Source organism: Poecilia latipinna, unplaced genomic scaffold, assembly GCF_001443285.1.
Source record: "Poecilia latipinna isolate Pla-1442-1.1 unplaced genomic scaffold, P_latipinna-1.0 Scaffold525, whole genome shotgun sequence".
Lineage (NCBI taxonomy): Eukaryota > Metazoa > Chordata > Actinopteri > Cyprinodontiformes > Poeciliidae > Poecilia > Poecilia latipinna.
The window spans coordinates 1151-24995 of record NW_015113141.1 but is presented as its reverse complement, the minus strand read 5'-3'; the positions used below and the strand labels follow the sequence as shown (position 1 = coordinate 24995).

The following is a 23845-nucleotide window of genomic DNA, read 5'->3' as shown; positions in this document are numbered from 1 at the left end:
CGGTGGGTAGAAGGATGTGGGGCCACGCTGAGCCCTCGTGGAGTTACCTCCGTCTGCAAACGGGTCCATTTCAGAGGAGGAGGAGGGAGGACAAACAACTGTTAGAGAACATTGTGGCCTCTGCTGTGTTCAGCAGGGCCTTGGATGACAAAAAACACGCATGTGGCATTCACAGAGTCACACAGAAAACTATCAGACATCATCGTAACAATACAAGAGCGCTGGTGGAGGCCACTCAAAATTAGGCGTTTAAATATGTCCTATCCTGATGGAGCTGAAGTATGATGGGAGAATCAGAAAAATCCTAAACCCGCTTTTTTTAGAATAAGCGGGTTTGTGACGAATTTCTTCATATTTAGTAATGTTACAGCTGTCAGTGGACATTAGTTTTTTTTTATATATATATATATATATTGTATCTGATAAATAAAACTGGAAATAAACATATTTATTTCCATCTTTTTTCCATTTGTTCTTAGAGGGGAAAGGGGAAGTTGGTCATGTCATAGTGATGCAGCAAAGGATTGTGGGGGAATTTAACTGATGCAAAGAAGCAGCACCCCATCAGCGGTGTGGTAGTCTTCTTTCAAAGTGTCAAAAGGGTTAAAAATCAGTTGTCGGCTATTGCAGCAGTTTTAATCTCGAATGTCAACATGGACCCAAATTTTTGCATCAGTGCATCCATAGATATAGCAAAAAAATTTCAATGTATTTTATTTGGATTTTATGCAAATATGTAATGCAATTGTGAAGCAGAAGGAAAATAATATATTTTTTTATATTTTGCAAAAAGTGCTTCATTTGTTTCCATTTAGCCACCTTAACAGATACATGCCCTTAAATAAGATCAATTGCAAACAACAGCCATCAGAAGTCCCCTAATTAGTAGTTAGAATTAGCTTGTGTGTAATTTAGCCTTACTATAATTAAAGTGCTCAGTGTTTTGTTAGAGAACAAACAGCATCATTATTAGGACCAAGGAACACATCACATGGATTTGGGAGGCAGGTGTGGAGAAGGTTCCAAGCATTGGAAGGGCCTATCTAAAGGCCAGACCTTAATATAACTGAGATTTTACTGACATGACTCAATTGATGTTAACAGGTGTTTTCCATACTATTTAATATATTTTTTTGTGAACAGTGAAAAATCATGGATCCTTCCCTCCGCTTCACAGTGATGCACCACTGTGTCTGTCTACCATATAAAAGCCCATTAAATATAATAATATATGATCAGTAATTTGGAAATAAATAGCTCAGCACTGCATGTCTGTTTCATCTGAAGTAAATCAAAGTGATGAAGCACTAATCAGTATTATTTCCCAAGCTGAATGCTGATTAAATCCTGGATAATGCAAACCCCACATCCCCATGTCCAGCCCTTTAGAAAAAACATAAATAAATGCTTAAAATTGAGTGGTGCCCCATTCACCGCATAATAATTCATTCACAGTCTGTCGCCAAGAACCAACTCCCTCCTCGTAACATACAGAAAGCACAGTGGCTGCTAAAGACAATCAAATTACAGTTAACAAAATTACACCCTGACTTTAAGTCCAGTCTGACTTTGGCAAGTCAGCAATGCAGAGACATAAAAGAGCAGATTTTACTGTGACATGTATTATTAATGTCATCTACATTAGCCATATTGGAGGAAGAGGAGGAGGGAGTGTGGGGGCAAACAGGAGGTAAGAGAAAGAATGCATCTGATGCTTGCATCTGATGGAGAATGAAAGAGAAATATATCAGATGTCCTAAAGGTCACAGACACAGAGAACAATTCAGAAAGGAGTAAAACCAGGAAGAGCAGAGAAAGGTTGGAGGCGTAATAAAGGAACTGAAAGGAAGCCGTCTCGGTTTGTGTGTTAATGCCAGACCAAAAAATCAAAAGGGCAAACAAACAAGCATTGCTCCGGTAGAAAGGTATCCTACATACAGCCACAAATACCCAGAGACACACTGGGCCTCGTTATTATTGCCATTATCAGAACTGAGGCACAGAGCACATTAAATATAATGGCTTACTTTCCCCCTGGCCTGAGTCAAGGACAAAAACAGCCCCACAGAACAGCCTGACTCACCTTGACAAAAAGCAAATGCTATAAAGATCAAAGAGAGGGAGCAAATGGCATATTTATCTGGTAAAATAAGAAATCTTGGACCAGTTCAGGGCCAAACAAACTAGTAAACTCTCCACAGATCTTCCTTTTAAGATCTCAATCTGGAGTCAGTCTATTCTCTCTCTTACACAGAGAGCTGTGAACACACATCAAACTATGAATCATATTTATCATCGGCAAGCTATATGAAAGCGCCATTATGCAGCAGTAAATGTAAAGATGCTTTCCAGCCTTTCATAGTGGAACTGGAGTAAAAATAATAGTGAGAATTCACCTCTAACTGCTGAATGAACCTCTTTAAAGTTCACTTCATCTACTGGATTGGTATTTTTATTCAGAATTTGCTGCTATGAAACTGGACTGGCCTGGCTCACATGCATCAGTTATTTCTATTTGGTCTGATCCATCTGCAACACATAGTCCAAAAGCCTTTTGGTTGATCGTCGTCATATTCAGCAAACTGGAGAGAGTTAGCAAGGGAAATTTTGGAAAGCAACCGTTAAATTCAAAGCATTGTTGCTGTGAAAAAACGAGGCTCTAGAACACCAAAATTCAATATGATACTATAATTATTACCGTTTTGCCAAAAACTAACCCCGAGTCTACATTTTCTTTTAAAGCCACTGATACTAAAATGACTGAAAGCTGATAAATTAATGTAGAAACTCGGTGTGTCAGTGTCATTTTTGATTGTTTGCTGTCTGAATAAATCCTCCGGGATGGTGATGCGCCTCATACATCTCTTCACATGCCAGCTAAGTTATAGCCAAGTCCACCAGCTGCACACAGATGAATAACTGAGCTGGCCCACCAGCATGTGAGATGAGGCAGAAACATAGTGCTGACAGAGCTGCTGGCTGAACTCTGAGCTCTGCTGGAGGTTGGACAGTGAAATGTACTGCTGTCATACAGACACACAGAGAGGGTGAAAGGTTTGGCCGGGTCTAATCTTTCCACTGAATATCAGCACATTAGGCCCCATCCGGCCAAGATTCAAGAGGAATAGGAAAGAAACAAACGAGGCTCATGTGAGACTGGATGAATGTCTTAGGACTTATGACAATCGCCACATTGATGTCATACTAGGTTAGAGTCCCAGTTAAACGACGTTTAACTGAAGTCCTAAAAGGGGCGCGGGTTTTAATGGTTTTATCTTTATTAATCTTTTTTTTCCAAAATCTCTTTCTCTTTCTCACTGTTTATTCGATGTCACATGCTGTTTTTATTTTAATTATGTAAAGCACTTTGAAATACCTTGCTGCTGAAATGTGCTATACAAATAAAATTTGATTGATTGATTGATAGAAAATGAGGCTGTCAGACTTCACCTTTAATGCACACCAGGGCATCTGGCTAGGGTGCCGATGGCTGCTTAAACTTGGCCTTCAATGTGTGTAGAGAATGCAGTGCTTTGTCACAGATGGGATCTGTGGCCAACACTGCAGCAGCTCGGTAGAAGAGCAGACAGGAAACTGAAGGGAGGAAGGAAGAAAGGACAGGCTAAGCTTTGCTTAATTTGAAACATTAATATTCAGGTTCTCAGTAGCTTTAGACGCAAGTTGAAATAACCTGACAAACTTAAGTGTAAGGAGAAATGAGTCCAACTGGATCAACATATACAGCATGAGAACAAAATGACTGAAGGATGTAGTGAATAAAAATGCTATAAATCAGAATCAGCACCTGTATGTCCCCTGTGCCACACTGTGTGATGTGTTAGCTTAAGGGTTTCTGTCACTTTATCCGGTACAATACAATACACAGGTTTCAGGGGAAACACAATTCAGAATGACTTGCTTGGGGCTAAAGGTAACTGTTGTCTGACTTGGATATTTCTGGACTGTGGCTCAAAGCTCTGACTGTGTAAGAGGAAAGCTAGAAAGCGCTGTGCTGAAAAACACTAAAGGAAAACCATGAAGCATCTTTCACCACCTTAGAGATCAAAAGTCAACATTTACTGATGCATACTGGTGCATGGTAATAAATTGGGATCAAAAGAGACCACCGTTTGCAGGTGAACAGATTGGTGTGTGTGTGTGTGTAGGATAAATTAATGCATTCGCTCTCCACCTCTAATCCCTGGGGTAAATGGATAGCAGGTGCTATGCTAATAACTCTTGATTACTCAGGGAGCACATTTTGAAAAATGACTCCTTATGTGGAACACTTATCAGCAAATTTTATTTGCTTAAGAAAGTGAAGCGTCTTATCCCAAAGAAGAGTAAACAAAATGAGCCGAGAGGCTTTAGAGAAAACCCAACTTCTAATGAGTTTAAAGAGGAGATGCAGAAAGAAAGAACTAGCTTTGACGGAGAGAAAAACAGACGGAAAGGTTAGAGAAAGACAGAACATTAAACCAAACACTGCCATGAAAAGTTCTTCAGCCTTGCAGATTTTGTCTTTTTTTGCATTCGTTTCATATCATCAAACACATTTTAACTTCAAATAACCCGAGCAAATACAAACCATAGTGTTCAAAAGATAATTTCATTTATTAATGTAACAGAGCTATTCAAAACATAATGACTGTATGTGAAAAAGTTAAGTCAATTACAGTCTTAGGAGCAATAACAGTAATCAAGTGTTTGCAGTAATTGGAATAACTTTTTTTTTTTACATCACTATGGATAAATTTTGACTCATTTTTCAAACAATTATGGAGGGTTTTCAAGTTCCCATCTGAGCCATCAGACCGTCACACTACGACCATTATTCTTGACTTTTCAAAATTCAAATTTACCCCAGATATGATGGGACACGCTCAAATCAATTAGCCAAGCTTCTTTCTTATTGTTGAGTCATGAACACTAACTTCAAATTAGGTAAATGCATTCTGCTAGCATGTTAAGATATTCTTTGGGGTTCTATTGTGCTCTTCTAGATGAGTTGATGTACTCAGAGTTTTCTTCATTTAAGGTCTACAGGAGTCACAAATCCTCCAAAATGAATTTTTAACCATTACTTAACTGATAAACATAAGAAATTTTGATTCTAATCTGAGTTTGGAACACGACACGTTGCTTTCTGAAATATTTTAGCCTATTGGATGTTGTCAGACAGGTCCTGTTGAGTGAGTTTCTTAATTGTGCAGGTCAGGCAGTAATCAGTTCTTGCAGAGGTGATCAGGGAATTTTCTGAAAACGTCATTTTGTATTTACTAAAGTTATCCTTGTCTAACTTTAAATATGTTTGATGATCAAAAACATAACACATCTGAAAGGGGAACATGTGTTTTCCAGACCCGTGTACACATATTTTAAAATAAAAACACAGCTGTCATGATCAAAATGGTTTCCTGGAAGCTTCCTGTGAAATCAGAAAAGGTCAACATGACATGAGTTGATGTAAAAAGAGGCTCGTTTCTCGTCCAAACTCCATCGGACTGACAGCAGTGGATTCTCCATCTTAGTAGGTCACACTGAAAACAGTTTAGCTCCACAAAGAGAAATACAGAAGACCACAGCATGAACACTGGGAAAAAAAATTAGATGAACAGATCAAGTCCTGGTTTCAGGAGCTCTGAACCATGCTCTACGAAGAAAAAAAAAAAAAAGAAAGAAAAAAAAATCATGCAGGAATGACATCTCAACAATCCAGAGGATGGATTTGTGAAGGCTCGCAAGCACATCAAAACAGCCTTGACATTTGCTAACAAAGCAGTTTCCTAGATCCAAACCCACGCCGCGATGCCACCATGCGCAGGAAGGAGGCGCCACCACCGGCTACTTTCCTCTGAGGCACAGGCAAAAAGAGCAGTGCATGCTGGAGAGAGCAGCTGGAGCACCAAAGCATGTGGAAACTAGAGCTGATACTTCTTAGAGGAAATGACAGGATGAGGAGAAAAGGTGCGTTTCCAAAGCAAGACAGAGGGAGTTGCAGGGGAACAGCACAGCTATGATCTGCCATCGACTTTATGAATTTGTCATTTTTAGCTGCTCTTTGCGTCTCAGCTCGCAAGGATCGACTTTCTTCATAAAGTTCAACTATACACCTAAACGAAACACACTTTAGGGGAGTGACTGCTGTCATGAAAATTATGTAGCAGTGCTGCAGCGTTTAATAATCCCTGCAGAGGCAAAGTATAGTCCTCACTTTTAATAATTCAGCAGGGCAGGTATGCCACGCAGCTGCCTGGAACAAGCTAAACAAAAGGGCACCTGGAAGGTCGCTAGCACAAAGTCAAAGAACAATGCAAAGCCTCATGCAGGCACACACACAGGTGGGGAGTACAGCCACTTCACTGCATGGCACCGCCTATTCTTCTCATGGTGAACAGGTTGCAACCTGGCCTTTGCTGCGCTCGCCTTATCTTCTCATTACCCAGACTGACGGAGGTATCCAGACCAGGAAACAGGTCTAATCATTCTGCAGATAAAGGAGTAGGCCAAAGCTCTCCTCATTGATCATGTGGTGGTTATAGAAAGTATTCACACCCCTGGGAGCAGCAACAGTAAAAGTGTTACTTTTACAGCGTTCCATAACGTTGTGGAACGATTTTCTGTTACATATTTGAAGTGACCAATTTTAAAACACACTTTTAACACACGTTGAGACTTTTGACCTTACTTCCTTTAGTGTTTTCTTGTTCTTATTGTGTTTTATCTGCTCCATATTTTGAGTGTATTGATTTTAATCTGTACAGCACTTTGTCGCTGCTGTTGTTTTAAAGTGCTTTATAAATAAAGTAGTAGTAGTTGGATGTTTTAACCTTTTACAAATCAATCATAATAAATGTTTTCTGAAGGTGTAGTTCTCCTGCAGATTGAAACAAAATGTCCTCCAAGACTTCATGTTTAATCTTCTACCTTTACAAGCCTTCCAGGGCTGCTGCCAGGAAGGATCCCCACAGCATGATGTGGCCACCACCATGTTTCACAGAGAGGATGGCGTGTTTGTGGTGATGAGTGCCACACACAGTATCTTGTTTTATGGCCAAAAAGCTACATTTTGGTCTCATCACACCAAAGAACTTTCTTCCACTTGTGCCTTGATATGAGATTTCTCACTGCTTCTCTCCCATAAAGCTTTGACTGGTAAAAACCCAGCCAACAGTTGTCATCTGCTGCGTAGTCATGTAGTCATGGTAACCTGGTGTCTGCTCTCACTAACCTCCTTGATGCACATTCACTCGGGATGTAAGGATGGCCTGATCTAGTTACAGTTAGACATCCTTCCATTTCTTGACGGTGGATTTAACTTAACTCCAGCGATATTCAGTGCCTTACAGATTTTTATATCCACCCCCTGACTGATACTTTTCAATAACCTTTTCTTCAATTTGCTGGATTGTTCTTGTGGATCCAGTTGCCAGGAATACTAATCAACTCATTGAGAGAGTCTAGCACCAATTGACTGGATCTCTGTTGATTTAGGTCAGCCACTTTAAAGAGGGTGAATATTTAGTGTTATATTTTTTATCATCATTTTGTAGAAATCAGTTTTCACTTTGACATTAAAGGTGTTTTTGTTTTGTTTTTTTCTGTCAATAAAGCAAAGTTTTGTTGATTATAGTTGATTTGTAGAAGCAAAACAATTATGTAAGTACTTTTTTGGCACTATATTGGAAAATTACGAAGGGATACTGAGCTGTGTATTTCTATATGATGTGAGCAGCTACAGAGTCCTTAAAAGTAATGCTTAAGAACAAGACCTTTGAGAGGAATTTTTTAGGCTTTTCCTCCATTAATTCCTTTTACCCTTTAAAATAAAATATTTTATTGCAGCATCTTACACTGAACTTGTATAGAAATCCAATATTTGCACCACTAAATCAGTGGATAAAAAATATACCACATAAAAAAATAATAGTTTCTTATAAAAATCCCCAGAGCCAATCTTATCGGTAGCAGTTTGTCTTCTATGACATTTCACAAGGTTGGAGCATACAAAGAGGAGCATCTTTAACCGTTTCTCTTAGAACAATCTAGATTATCCTTATATACACATTTTAAGTTGCAACCCAGTCTTTTCTGGTTGTAAAAAAATTAAATGCACTGTCTGGCTGCAGTCCTGTCCAAAGCAACTATAAACTAAAGTGAAGCCATAATCTGCCAAATCTGCCGCAGTCTTACACTTGCTGAAGCTGAGATTTGCTAAAAAGAAGAGAAAAAAAAGCACTTCTTCAGCTGTTCCCCTGAACTAATAAAAGTGAGACGCTACACTCTTCGTCGTATCAAAGGTGTGAGTAATTAAAAAGAAGAGGAAGTTCAGGCTACGAGGAGGAAAAGTACACAGGAGTAAGAGTGGAGAAGTGGTGACTACAAAGTGCAGTTAATCATTCAGGTGCAACACATGCTGCCCGGCACACACCCCATACCTGCCAGAAGTCCTGCAGAGAGGGAGGGACAGAGCGACACAGAGACGAGGACGGAGGGAGGGAGACAGAGGAGAATTAGAAGAGGTGGAGAACCGGGGAGGGGAGTTCGTGGGTGGAGATTGGGGTAATCAGTAGGCAGTATGATTTGGAGCAGAGAAAAATGTGTGGGGTGGTTGAGAGATGTGGAACCGAGGATAACGGTTTTTATAAGGGAGGGAGGAGAGGAAAATATGGAGAGGAGGAATCATTTTGGGGGGGATGAGAGGGAGCAGCTGATTAGAGCATGGGAGAGTAATCAACAGTGAATAAAAGCAACACGTGGTCACATTAACGTTTCTGGCAGCTGAAAGCTTGTACGCACCATGATGGTGGTAGAGAAAAATCCCATTAACAGCTGAGAGCAGCACAACAATTTATGATGACATAAAAATCCATTTATAAACAGGAAAAAAAAACACAAATAGGGACAAAATATCCAGCTTATGATGCCAGTTTTTTTATTCAGACTGATCATAAAACGAAATGATCAGTAGGTAAACATTATTTACACTCTGCACTTACAGATAGAATATATTTACCTCTTTAAATGTTCCATAAAATGGAGAATAGTTGGCTAAAACATTTTCAAATTCAACCATAAAAAGGTCAGAGAGGGGCAGGTGCATCTAAATAACTTTCATCATGAACAATAAAATCAATCTCTGACAACTGAATTGACAAATTTAAATTGCAGAGATTCATTATGCAACAAGTGACTTATTTTTGATGATAATATGAAAAGCCCCAAAATAAAATAAAAATTTTCCATGAGACCAAACAGAGAAGTGTTGTTTAAGTTACGTTCTACATATTCATACAGTAGATGGACATCGTTTTCAGAAGGCTGGCATTTCTGCATTAAACTTTTAATGTAATATTCAAATTTTCAGAGAAACGAAAATGTGGGTTTCAGTAGCTGCAACAGAAATAAACAGGCAAAATAAAACACAATATGTGATGGACCTATGAGGTTTACTTTTTTAAAGTTAATTACTGGAATTAAATAGAAATACTGAGAGTCACCTTTAAAGCTTGCATAGATGAATCGTGACAAAGTATTTCAGAATGAAAGCAATATTCACTAGATTGCATTTTAAATTACTATATTTTAACATTTAAGCCTTTAAATGAACATGAGATTGATTTTTTTTTGGTCAAAGCATTTTTAAATGCAATCACCAAAAGGACAAAGAAGCTACACAGAAAGAAAGCTCTTGTTTTACTCACATGACCTCCATGACATCAACTTTAGCGTCTGTTTACCACTCCACCCCAAGCTACAGCCCTCTCTTTTCCACCTTTATCCTCAAAACTCATTTACTCACTACTGATGTTCCACCATTGGCTATTCAGAGTCTAACATCTTGGCATTTTTATTTTATTGCTTTTTTTGGCAGATGATCATACTGCTTTATTCTTCCTCCAACTAGTTAGAAGAGCTCATAAAGCTGCAGAGGAATCACATATCACTCTGAGCAGCCAGAGTGGGTGCAGCCGGTCACAGAGGGAAAGAAACACTCAGGGTCCCTCTGGTCATGGCAACGAATTCTCCTGGGTCAACCGAAGCTAAATATGGTACCAGAGTAAAAGTCATGTGTCTGGAGATTTGCATGGCAAATAAAAGAGACATGTGGCCTTGAGATAAGGGCAGCATTTACATAAGGGCTGTAAATAAAAAGTGTCTAATTTTGATTTTTGGAATCAACATCTTGCGTTTTTGACTAGTGAACGCCACAAGCTCTTTAGATATACATTTTAAATAAGGGTAATTTGAAGTTTCATCAAATACAGAAGAAAACAAGCAAGCATGGGTCTTGTCAAAGACACTGACTCTTTGGGGCTTAGTGGGGTTCATCATTATGGAGATTAGGAGCAGATTTATTCCAACCCGAAGGCTGATAAATTTCATAATGAGATTGGCAACTACAATCTTCACACTTATGATTCTCTATTATGAAACGAATAAGGATGGGCAGCTCCTGGCTTGGAGGAAAACTCATTTATATCTATGATGGCATAAAAAAAAAAAGAATAAAAAGGTCACAACTCAAAATCAAAGAAAGCTGTAATGGTTCTAATTATGGAAATGGTGACTCAGTCATGATTTTTTCCTTAAAGATGGTAAATAGAAAAAAAAAAAAGATTGCTTGAGGCCTGAGATTCAGTCAGTCTGTTGGCAAGTTGAGACAGCTACAGAACCCCTTGAACTTTTTCACATTGTTTTTGTAAATAAACAAACTTATGTATTCTTACTTAAATCTTACAATACTCAGAGCAACACAATTTTCAAACTTTTTAAATAAACTCATCATTTTCCATCCACCACATATGTAACATGACAAAAAACCAATGGGAAAAAGTTCAAGGGGTCTAAATACTTAGCAAGGTGCTTGGCCCTTTATCAGAAAGAGTACTTAACGACACAAATAACTTAAATAGCTAAAACGTACATTGAAATAGAGCAGTAATGATTGAATTATATATATATACGTATATATATATTCATAAATAAAACTGATACTTCTTACCTTCCCATCATAGCGTTTCACAATGAACTGATCCAGGCCGAGATCTGAAGACGACACATGAAACAAAGACATGCAAATTATCAGAAACAGTCTAAAAATGGATATTAGGAAAACATAATACAGCAGCCTGAAGCTAGGAGACGATACAGTGTCATTACTGGACCTCCTGTGATCAATGACCCACGATGGAGATGGATAATAGCCATTAATAAACCATTTCCACTGCTCCAATTCTTTAAAATAAACAGTCTTCTCCATTCAGCTTTTACTATCCTGATGATTTTAAGTTACCTTTAGAGGTAAGAATAACAAATATGAGATAAAATAAGCGCTTAGAAGGTATCTCTGAACATGATAAGGGAGATATGATATGGAGGCACTAGTCAAATTGTGGGCTATCATGACATATATCCAACAGAAATAACAAACTGTGTAAACAAAACATTTTGAAGCCTCTACTGATTATCTGCACATAAACACGCTAGTTATTGAGAAAGGAAATGCTTAAAAGAAGAGATTTAGAGCTGAAATCCTCATTTTCAACTAGAAAAAACTGAAATGTGGTCAGAAATGTACAGATAATTTTTTCCATGAAAATGGAAACATCCCATGGCATAATGGTGCCACCAACATTTTTCACAGTGGACATGATCTGCTCAGGGTTGTTGATGCTTTGGAAAAATGACATTTTACAGTTTCCAGACTAGAACACCTTTCACACGTTTACTGTGTCCAATACATGATTTCTGGCAAACTGCAATAAGGAATCGTTTTCCAACAATTAAAAATATCTTACTGCTCTTCCATAAAGGCCAGATATGTGGCGTTCATGATTAATGGCCAAGTTACCAAGAACCTTTTAGCTGTTTTGTCTGATTTATGCTCTCCCTGTGCAGCTTGGCTTTTTCAAATGGACAGCCATTTCTTGGTAAAAGATATTCAAAGCTTTGGTATTATTTTATAACCTAACCCAGCTTGAACTCCTTTACTGATGTTTGAGTCTGTTCATTAATGTTCTCCAACAAACTTCTCAGGCTTTCACAGACCAGCTGTGTTTATACTGGGATTACATCACACATAGCACTTACAAATTAAGAGATTTATGAATGTAGCGGCTTTTATTCAGTGGTAAAAAGAGTAAAGGAGGCTGAATATATATGCACACCTCATGTTCCAGATTTTACTGTTAAAGTCATTATAGAAACTACAGTTATTTCTTTCAAGTCACAATTAAGTGCTGCTTTATGTTTGTACATCACAAAGAATCTCAATAATATATATAAAAATTAGTGGTTGTACTTAATACTTTTGCAAGAATCATATTTAGGGAAAATTCTCCAAATTTGTATTTTATTTAGAAGGAAATTCAGATTATGTTTCACTGAAACCCCACATGTCTCATCTTATGCTACAGAGAAAAAACCTCTTTCTGCTGAAAAACAAAACAATAGAAGCAGAATAAAGTTGGTCATCTGCAGCTCAGACCTCATTATCGTTTCTCTATAAATGTAAGGTTTGGACATATTTGGGTTATGGGCCAAAAGAAGCCGAGAGTGAGATGGTTGCTTATAACGAAGCTGGGTAAACTATAGCCTTTTCTAATCCTGGGAGAGCTGCAGTACCACAAACCATGGAGAAAAGGTATTAGATCCAACTACTGAAGTTTAATAAGGGGCCAAGCTAGGAGCAGCCTTGAACGTGATTAGAAGATGAAGGTGGTGGAGTGAGGAAGGTCAGTGTAAACGTGTCAGGCCGTGTTAAGTCCTTATTAAGAGGTCTTGGATGTTTTTTTTCTGTGAATGAATCCTCCTAGGGTAACAGTCCTCACTTGCTGTGAATTCCACAGCAAATCGTATGATGCAATCGCATCCCATAAAATGTCACTCGAATCCAACACAGTTTTTACGTTGAATAATCAGGATGTGTGGCGCTGAAACATGTGTTAATGTTCGGCTTCCCGTGGCTGTAGATCAAATCTCTCTCACTGGGTGTCCGCTCGACGCCTGAAATCTGCTCCAGGTTCAGCCGGCTAATTGAAACAGCAACTGCTGTGTCATGATTCCCTGATCTCCACCCTGCCCACCCGCCCTCCTGCCCTCCTCATAGCGACGGGTATCTTTATAAGAAGAGCTGTCATGCAATCTGAGTTAAGAGCTCCTGTAGCTAAAATAGAGCGGGAGGAAAGGGGAAGGTATTCAGGAATGCTGATATAGCAGCTTTGACTTTTATTAGGAAAGATGTATGAAAAGAGCCTTTAAATTCGTTTGTACTTGTATTGCATTAGTAGCATTGGAACTAATTACTTAGCATTTAAGTTGAATACGAAGTCATTAGTATCAATCTTGTCGACATCCCACCAAGCTCCAATAAAATAAATGTAACTTAAGTATTTTTAATGTCTACTTTAATGTTTAGGTTGATTAAAGTGCCCAAGAACGTGATATAATCTAATACAGGACTTTTTTGTTGTTGTTGCTGTTTTGTTTTTTACGTTTTAGTATAAATAAAACCATTACACTTTCAATATGAAGGGATTTAAAGCATTTAAATCAAATTAAAATTCCTTCAATGGAACGTAAAATTTTTCATTTTTCATGTAGATGACTGTAAGGGAGGCAAAATGTCTCCAAAGGTCACTGCTACAGCTGTTTCATGCCAGAGACTTGTTTACGTCAGAAACACTGATGTTGACCCTTTTGGGTGAAGGTTTATTCTGTCGCTTGGCTGGACTAGAACATCCACATTCCTCTAACTTTCCATGGGTTTGTCATTCAGGAAGGGAAGCATTTTAGAATCTAACAGCACTTAAAATTAAAATTATTTCAAGTAATTCCTATAACAACAGCATAGTTTGAGTTTTATATTACTTAGTAATTCACTTCCTTTATTCCACTTCAGCTACCAGTTGGTGGAGAGCTTTTATCAACAGCAACTCACAGTTTAAAACGAGAACGCAATGAGTTTTATGTGCTTGAAGTAAACTTCATCTGTAAATTTCCAAAGGATCGAGGGATCAGCGTGTCGCCATGACAACCATTAGACACCATCTCATTGCCAATCCGTTGTCTGGCAGGCAAGCCCAAAAAAGTCTCTTATGTCCCAACATGAGATGAAGATTGAGTTTATGGCAACAGAACCTCAAGTGGGACCAGGAATCGTTTCAAAAGTTGATGATGCGAACTCCATGAAAAACCAGGACATGTTTTATGAAAATCAGATGATAATAGGTCATTATCAGGTCTTTCAGCAGATAAACCCAACAGAAAACCTGCAGGGTGAACAGAAAATAAGACGATCTAGAAAGTTTGTAAATGATTGGTCAAAGATCCCTATACACTCTGGCCTTGGGATTTGTTGTAAGAGGAGACTGAAGGCCGTCCTAATAGCAAAAGTAGGTTGTAAAAAGATTAACAGCAAAGTGTCATTGGATTCCCCCTGACTGAATAAATGTACTCAACTTAAACTATGCATATTCCAAGGACATTTTCTCAAGATGTGCCATTACATCTGGAGAGAGTCATGTTCATAGTAGTAATGAACCTCGACTGCTATACAGTGTGTTTTATGTGTGCATTTGAGGTTTAATATCTAATCCTGGCCTTATAATTTACACTCTCTTGAATTTACAACATTCTTATGATACAAGAAAGAAAAACAAGAGTAAATGTGAACATGCTACCCTCCAGAGACTAAGCAGAGGAACTCACTCTCAGGCTGCTTCTCATTGGGTGTGATGGAGCGGATGAAGTCCTGGGGGGTCATGTAGACCTCGGCATCCCCGTGCTCGTTGATGACCTTCAGAGTGGCAAAATAGCGGAAAATCTTGTCTGGAGTCGAGTACGCCCTGATTCTGTTCTCATACTCCATCACCTGCCAAGCGATCGAGAGATAAAAATTAACTAAAGCTTAAACACATTAGGCATGAAACATTTCTAAGCAGTTTATTATTAATTGTAATAAATCCAGCTATTATGTGAAGGCCTCAGGGGTTTAGGAGACAAAATTAGATAAGATATATCATCATGGACGCCAGGCAGAAAAACTAGCAGTGCACTCTGGCTTTGAATGCACAATCCCCAATGTGAAACATGCTGGTGGCAGCACAGTTGATGCAAAGATGGAGGGAGATGAACAAAAGGTAATCCTGAATGAAAACCTGATAGGACTTTCACTTGAGACTGGGATAGAGATTCATCTTCCAGCAAACCAAGTCCAAATGTTTGGCTGGAGCTAATAATGAAATAGTTTAGATCAAGGTATGTAAATATTCAAGTGTTTCTATTTATATAAAAAAGAACATGAAAAAGGTGAAAAAAATACATGAAAATATTTAGTCACTTCAAACTAAAAATACAGGTTTAAGTTTGAAGTAAAGTAATTGGGTATCTGTGAATCATACAATTTTTGAGTTGTTTTGAGTTTATCACAATATTTTCTGGTTCTATTGTGACAGCAATGAAGATTATGATTTAAAAAAAATTACTTATTTTTTAGGTAACTGCATGATTGTGACATGCAGTTACCTATACTGTTCTTGAAAAGCAATCCTATTTGAAACGGGCATCTTTAGGAGACTACTTACTTAAAAAGTGCTGCACACAGTAGCTGCATTTAATCATATATTCAGGTTTACTGATATTAATTGATGTTCTTGAGTAAAAAACTTGGAGAAAATAGAAAAAGTAACATTTCTGATCATATTGTCAGTTTTGTTTTTTCACTTACAGACAATAACTGAAATTTATCATGACTGTGACGAATAAAAATTGTTTTGTAAATTTTCACAATAAATGATCAACGAAACGATAACAGCCCAACGCTACTCTACGTTCTACAATGAGGAAAATCTCCGTGAAGAGCTTAGACAGCGAGTGAGGGGTGAATCAGAGTGAAGAAGCAGGAAAGTTAGCCGTCAACTCAGATGGAGCAGTTTATTAACCTTTTTCCCGAAGCAACACATCATCAGAAGAGGAAGTCGGTGCTCTCAGGGTCACAATGACTGGCAGCTTCAAATGAACGAAGACCATTGAGTTATTGCAGCCGCACAAACACAATCAGCACTGCATCAATGATGTGTCCAGCTGATTCTGATAACAGAGCTAATTTATTCAGCTCTGTTGCACACATTAGTCACATGAACTGTTTGTTTTAACCATCTACTTTCAGCAGAGTATCTGAAACAGATGCTGCATTGCTGGAAAACTGACAGAGAGCTGTGAGTTTAGAAGCTAAGTGGTCCTTTCATGTGACACAGAGCAAGCGATTTACAACAGCTACTCCCCGTGGAAAACCACAACACGTTTTAGAGCTTCAGGTATTTCAGACTGTCATTATGTTCAATTTGGTAAAAGGGTGTTTGTGAGACAGATACACAGACACAGATCAAGGACAGAGGAGAGGTTTTTCTTCTGATGCAGTGTGCTTCATCACTTATGAGTCTGTTGAGTTTTTTGGTATCAAATAAGCTTCACTTGCTTTTCAGTCATGCAACATTTAATATCGACATTAAATGCAAAGGCCTACATGCACAAAAAACTGAGAAAATATCCAAACATCCAAGACCTCTTGTTTATTTTTTTTATTTAGATGTTTAGATAAGTGAACCAGTGATATTAACGAGGGTTAGGTTACTTGAGACCCCTTTTAAAAATGCTTGTCACTGCCTATTTTACCAGTTCAACACCAAATATACATTAAATTGGTTTAATAGGCACAGTGGAAACCATTTTAGCACTACAGCAGTCTTCCTCATCTTGACTCTTGGGGGTACAACCAATCTGCGCCAAGGAAAATGAATGGCGCTCCTGGATTGGCTGGTTTAAAAATCCCAAGCAATAGCATGTCACGTAGCTGTGCGTCTTTTCTTTCAATATTTTCTTTCAAATATTTTAGATTTGCTCTACAAAATGACTCATGAAAATGTGGGTTTCCTGCAAATAATCTGAAGTAAAGTTGCACCGAAAAACATGCGAATAGATCAATCCATGAATACAAAAAGTTTACCAAGTTCTATAGCTCTACCAAGATTTTTAAAATATTGTAACTAAACCTTATAATTGATAAAATATCAGGACCTCTTTCACAAGGGGGACTTGGCATGTCATTGTGGACAAGATAGACAACAAAAAAACAACAAATAAAATGCAGAAGTATTTGCTGCAGTAGCAATTTAAAGGTAAAAATATGAGAATATAGTAATAATTTAAGATGTAAAACCTCAGCACAGTTTGAAGAATTTCTGTAGTCGGTTTCTTAAGATGGAGTGGAAAGTTTTCAGTGAAACAAGTTCTGACAGTTTCAGTTCAGAGTGAGAGGCGTTCCAAGACGAGAGGGCAGAGATACTGAAAACCTTATTCTTGTTTTAGTTTGAGCGTGATGATCAGAGAAATACCAAATGTAGTTTGATCATAAGGAATAACAGCTTTTTGTTTTAAAAAGAATAGTGCATAAATAAGAAACAAGCTAAAAGAGCATTGTCAACCAGAGTCATCCAATGTGTATATGAAGAACTCAAGGACAGTAGCCAACAAGTTGAAGCGCACATCAACTAGAAAAACTAGCAGATGTCAGAGGCTTCTGAGCTCTGAGGCAGAATCATGACTTGCTTAAGTTATAAAAAACGAGCTTCATCATTAATTTGAAGATCATATTTTTAACATGAGCATTGACAGAAAGCTCCCCATTAATAATTAATCCCAGTTACTTGTAACTAGCAACCAACTAAAGAGTTTTTACCTTGAGCAGTTCTTATTAAGGGGATGTTCTTCAAGGGAATAGAAGGAAAAAAGGCCTTATTCGGTATTTTTCTGCATTTAAAACCAGTTTTAATTGCTCCAGACAAATCTGCAATGCATCAAAGGCAGACTGTAGAAATTTAAATGCCTGAGTGACTGAGTGTTAATAGCCGCTCTCTCAAATATTTGAAACCTTCTGCATTAGCAAAATGTGGATTAAAGTTTGATACACTGAGATTTAAAGAATTTAAAGTATTTCTTTGCATTGCAAAAAAAAATCCCTATTCATGACACAAATCTGAGGAGAGGTGTTAAAGGTTATAGCAGGTTTTAATTATAATTTTACAAGATTTTCAAATACCATTGTGCAGAATTAACAGTTTGAAAGCAAACTTAACTGTTAACTGATTAAACTGCAAAACTTTATTGCGCAAAGTAAAAAATTTTAAAAAGGCAATTATTAAAACATCCTGTTCACTTTCTCAAAACTAAAAAGAAAATACTTAAGCTTAGAAAACTTTAAACTATGTTTAAGGTGTGTGTACTTTCCACTACATTGTAAATATATAAGTTGGATCACTTCAAGGACGGTGAGAGCATAAATTGCTTTCTGGACCTGAAAGTTTGACCAAGTTTTCTGCTGCTGCAAAGGGAAGAGTGACTGCGCAATGTTCTCATCTGCAGTCATAATTCAAATATACCAGAAAATGGCAACGTATTTCATCTTAAAAAATGGCCCCTATTGTTCATATTTTTCCTCCTCACTCATTTTTATGATAATAATAATAATTATAATAATAATAAGCAACGAAGAGTGTTTATTTGGCAAGAAAGCCTGTCTCTGTTGGTCCCCCTTCGGTTTTCGCTTTGTCATCTGATGCCTAATTAAAAGTAATAAAATCCTCAAAGGTAATACATGTCTGTTGTTTATGACAGTGGAAATGCATGCTGATTACCTCCGTATGTCACTATGCTTGCTTAAAATACACTAGCGTTTGCATATCGGACATCAATTATTGGACGCCGTTCTGGAGAGTGACTGAACAGCTGCAGGCCTATAGTTTATTGATTACCTTGCGGTCACGGAATCCTGAGCGGGGTTTCTTCTTCTTCCCTTCTTCGTCTCCCTCGTCTCCGCTGCTGGACTCCACCGATTTCTCCGAGTCTGCGTCCCTCACGAAATCGGCTTCCTCTCCAGCCACTCGCTCAGAGTGTTGAACAGAAGGTCCTGCATCAGTATATGCTCTGATGTTTAGGGATTAAAAAAACAAAAACACAAGAGAAATTAATCTTAATACCACCAAATTGGTTTTTATGCTGCCATGCATGATTATTTAAAACTATTTATCTCCATGCTTTACAAATTGAAGTGGAGTTATGAAGCGGAGATCAGACTTTAATTTGAAGCTTAATGTGAACTACAGCAACGAAGCAGAAAGGTGTTTTTCCACAGGGATAAAGGCAAAGTCCCACTTGACCATTTTTATGCGACTGAATTGAAAGTTGAAGTAATAATAAAAATAATAAGAAAAAGCAACAGAAAGGCTAAGTAATTCAAATTAATGCGACACGAGGAGAATGAAGTGTGCGGTGAAGGTCTGGAACCGTCTCATCCCATCAGTCTAAAATGCCCTGAGGGTCCATCAATCACTGCGCCTGCCTGCTGCAGCTCAGTCGCTCTGTCCTTAAAGAGTTTTAGCTTTAGCACCCCACCCCCCTTCCTCCTCCCACAATGCTCCGCCTTAACTAAGCACCAGTCTTCTGACTAATGGACAGCCATAAATCACTGAGAATAATTACATTATATTAGAAGTGCTAAAAACTAAAACAGCTCATCTGACGGGGAAGCCACTTCACAAAGGTGAGGAACTACGTTTAACAGGTAGAGGAAAAAAAAAAGCTTAAGCTTATCATTTAGTGAGAAGCAGGACCAAAGTCTTAAAAGCTGGTCACTTATATTCTTATAAAGAGGCAAACGTGTGCGACGACGTCTCTTACCTGTTCCAGAGAAGTCCAGCACTCGCAGATGCACCAGTTACACCAGCCAGGGCAGCCAGCATCAGCCTCCTCCGGCCAGACGTGCTGGCCGCCCCGCTGTGATAGCAGCGGCGGGACAGCTGGGTCAGTCCCACTGAGACTGCAGACAGAGCCCGCAAGCGGAACATGCTGCAGAGAGAGAAGACTGAAGTTACTCAGCGTGATGACACAGATACGACCATATTGACTGTTATTATTAAGGGTTTCTTTAGCTGTATGAACTGTAATAAGGTGAACGTTGTAGGTGTGTCTGTTTCAATTGAACAGACTAAGGAGTTTCCCGTTTCAAGGGTTGATCCAAGGATTCCCACAATGAAGAAGTATGGTGTTTTTGCTGTGGTTGACAGCCATCTTTAGCAGGACCGATTTGGAAAAGTCATGACCTAATTTCACATGACTATGTCTTACAAAAGAAAAAGTGTACTGCATGCCGCTAACAGTAAAAGAGCAGAGATGGCATAACTCAACTGCCGTTGTTCCACAAAAGCCACCGGTGACCATGCAGAAAAGAAAGTAAAAAAAAAAAAAAAACAGCTTGAAAGTTTTTCATTCAATAAATTGCTAAGTTTATTAAGCAGGGAAAAACTTTTTTCTGGAACTGGATTGAAATAATGAATCAAATTATGAGTAAGGTAGCACTGTTTTATTTATTTATAGTAATGAGAAAGTTGAACATAATATAACCTGATATATATAAATCAGCTGATTTGCATGACATTAAAAAAGATGTCCTGGCCTGGTTATGATTAAATGCACTTTTACACATGCTCATCAGTGAGTCTATGGATTTTTGCACACAGCATTTAATTCTGAATCATACATTCACCCCATTTTACTTAAGCACCTCTTCTGTAGAGATCATGGCTCATTTTGGTTTAATTTTTTCAAGCTATCATGTTCCCAAAAATAATTTACTACTCTTAGGAACTCTTTTTCTGCCACATAAATAGCCAATAAAAACACAATTATGTCTTTTAGATCATATTTGAGTAAAAATAATGACTTTGTCCGACCCAATGTGAAGATCTGAAAAGCCCTACCAGGAAAAATATTTATACTGCACAATTAACATTTCCCTTTGTGAAACCGTCTTCACGAAGCACGAGAGGCAAAACGAGACATTATTCAAATCAGTGTATAAATATACTGGAACCTTCCTTCAACACAAAGCGATGCTGAAACTAATTTCTAGCGGTGTGGCTAAGCTCCAAAACTCCATTTTCAGCAGCACTGCTGTTTCTTAACTCCTGTCAGTGTCACGCAAAGATGATTAACAATTAAGCAGAGGTCTGCACCGGTGCGTCTGTTGCTCCCATGTAGGCACTTTTTAAACCAACTGACGGAGAAGTTAACATCATTGAGGCCTGCAACAACCACCTGTTAATGTCACTTTAACAATTGAGGAATTAACTACCAAATGGATTCAGCAGGAGAAAAACAAGACATTGAGAATGCTATTTGTAGCTCTCAGTAGCATGCCACAATGAAGGCTGAAGGAAACATACCCGGAACAAGCGCAGCCGAAAGGTTGCACCATTTTAGAAAATCCATCTGTTATTGCTAATTTTCTTCTCTACTCTCTGCTGTGAGAATCTGTCCAACTTGCCAAAGTGGCATAAAAATCCAAGTTCATGACATTTGAAATATGTTAGCCAACAGTTATTTCACTCCAAAACAGTTTTTTTATGATATGAATATTGCACAGGCTGATAGTACAATGATGTAATTTAGCCTTGCGCGTCAATCGTCTTTGCCGTTGTGTGCCAAAAAGCCCAACGCAACAGGCTTTTTGTTCGTACAGTGAACAGACATGTTCACTAACCTGAAAGCAGTCTGGTCTAAAAGCAAACATCTGGTTTGTTCACATTTATCAGTCATATCTGTAGCAGCCGAAACAGAACCTGCCTGTCCACATAACGTCAAAAATCAACATATGCTGGGATCAAAAAGAGATTCCAGAACTGAAGAAAAACAAAGTCATTGAAATCAACTTGTCTAAAAATGGTGACAAAACTATTTGTCGTTTTGAGACTCCAGTGAACAAAGTCAATTCATGCTCAGAAAGCCTCCAATGTGGCAGAATTAAAACAATTTCTCACTCTGTTTTTGGAAATACTTGACATGCACTTTGAGCAGTTATTGCAATCACGTTTTCCAATTTCGACCAGGTCAGTAGAATAACTTAACCAAACCTAGTCAAAGTCTTCATTTTGAAGATTTGGGCCATATAGCTCTATGGTTAAAAATATCATTATACAGACAAAGATATCACCATAAAACTCCTACCTGGATGTCATGAGACCAGCCAATATAACTAAAACTTAGCATTTTACAATTAATCATTTAACTAAAAAAAAAAAGCTTCTACTTAATTTGAAGACATCATCTCTGCTGTATAAAGTTTGGAATAAAAATCATAACACTTGTTACACAACTTGCCATTCAGAAACCCCCAAAAATATTTTTCAGTTAAGAAAAAAAGATGTAGTGTGTAAAATAATTGAACAAACACCAATCAGGCTTTTTACAAGCCGATAATTTCTAGTTTTCTTGAGGACTTGACCTGTAGGACACAATTTTCTTTCCAAAAATTATAACACATCGAAACACATTTGTGCAAACTTTCATCCACGTTAAAAAGAATTATTTAAAAAAAAAAAAACATTATCTATAAAAGACAAATGGGTACTCCAAGCAATAGCAGCTTTGAATACAATAGAAAATGAATAGATGACCCTCATTTTCTGTATGCTTCAAATTATAACCTGTATCTGGTTTCTGTTCAACCCAAAACAAAACGCATCAGTACAAGCTGCTCATTACTGCAGCTACAGACCAAAATTACGTAGATTTTAATTTGAAGCATGTAATGTAGAGCGCAAAAAGAAAAACAGAAGACAAAGTCAAATATGCAACCAATCAATCACTGGGAAATGGAAGTGAAAACTGTTAACAATGGAATAGGATTGAAGTGAGAGGAGACATGTTGACCTAACATTTTTTTTTTTTTTTTTTTACGTGGCTCAAACACTGTGAACAGCTAATTATCAAGGGTTAAAACACAGAGAAGGAAACCTGGATGGCATATTTCTGTAATCACACCATCTCTCAGAGTCCTCTGAACAACTGATCAGAAGCTAGATAAACCAAAGCCTACTGAGTGTTTGTCTTTATCTAATAATGTGTCTGCACCCTTCAAAGACAAGACATAGGATTCACAAGGTCACTTTTAGACTCTTTAGAAGTACAACAACACCAATCATTGAGCCAGAATCAGACAGTTTTCCTTTGACTTGATTGATCAGCAGACAAACATTGAATGCCACCCAGTGTCCAGAACTCAAATCAACAGAAACTCTGTGACGACTCCTTGAAAAGGATTTCTACAATAGAGCTCCTCACAATCTGAGGCTTGTACCTTCTCAGCGATGCTGCAGAGACAAGATGTGGGTTACTTTGTTTTATAAAAATGTGCTTCGTTAAAGCTTTAGTTTAAGTTTTACCAACCTGAACTAAATTATTACACCTTTTTATTTCATCTTAGCTTCTAGCATATTCATTTTTCAGCTGAACTGTACCAGAAAACCTACACTCACATCAGCTTGTGAATGAAAAAGGTTTCAAAATGATTCAGCAAGGTTTCTCTTTGTTCTTCAAATCCCAAAACATTTGGTATTTTAAAAGGGATGTGTGAACTTTAGTGAGCAACTGCACCTTGATATTTTCTTTTTTTAATAGTGAACCTGTAAAGCTTCAACAGCTTGATGCGTCAAGATGATCTTGTAATTGAATTTCTTTCTTAATTTCTAATGGATTTCAAAACACCTACAGCTTCTATTTGTTACAGTCCTTGTAAATAAAAAATGGATAATAAAAATTAGAGTTTACTGAGCTTAAAGTCTAAGCTCAATAAAAAAATTATAAAAAATGCAAAGGTTGATTAGCGTCTCTCTAGTTAAGCTGTCAAATTATTCACAAATTGTGCATGAAACTCCAGAACAAAAACATTTATTTTAACCTAAAAATCACAAAAGAATCATGAAAAATACAGATTCTGATCTGGAAGACT

The 23845-nt window shown here is 37.8% G+C and overlaps 1 protein-coding gene and 1 long non-coding RNA gene across 5 annotated transcripts in view; one reads left to right on the top strand and one right to left on the bottom strand.

Moving 5' to 3' along the window:
• micu1 (mitochondrial calcium uptake 1) overlaps window positions 1–23107 on the bottom strand; it is a 36352-nt gene extending 13245 nt beyond the window's left edge. Inside the window, exons 1-7 of one of the 4 annotated variants that reach the window (XM_015040742.1) lie at window positions 23091–23107; window positions 19738–19905; window positions 18813–18984; window positions 14713–14875; window positions 11006–11049; window positions 8439–8450; window positions 48–53 (exon numbers count right to left, since the gene is read on the bottom strand). In XM_015040742.1, coding sequence (XP_014896228.1) covers window positions 48–53; window positions 8439–8450; window positions 11006–11049; window positions 14713–14875; window positions 18813–18984; window positions 19738–19904 — 564 coding nt within the window. In that variant the 5' untranslated portion in view covers window position 19905; window positions 23091–23107. The remainder of the gene's footprint in view (window positions 1–47; window positions 54–8438; window positions 8451–11005; window positions 11050–14712; window positions 14876–18812; window positions 18985–19737; window positions 19906–23090) is intronic. The other 3 variants (XM_015040743.1, XM_015040744.1, XM_015040745.1) reach the window with 3 other exon arrangements.
• Window positions 48–8221, top strand: LOC106952560 (uncharacterized). Its single transcript, XR_001426013.1, has 2 exons — window positions 48–3208; window positions 3428–8221. It is a non-coding gene; the product is annotated as an uncharacterized LOC106952560 (long non-coding RNA).
• Window positions 23108–23845: the final 738 nt, after the last annotated feature.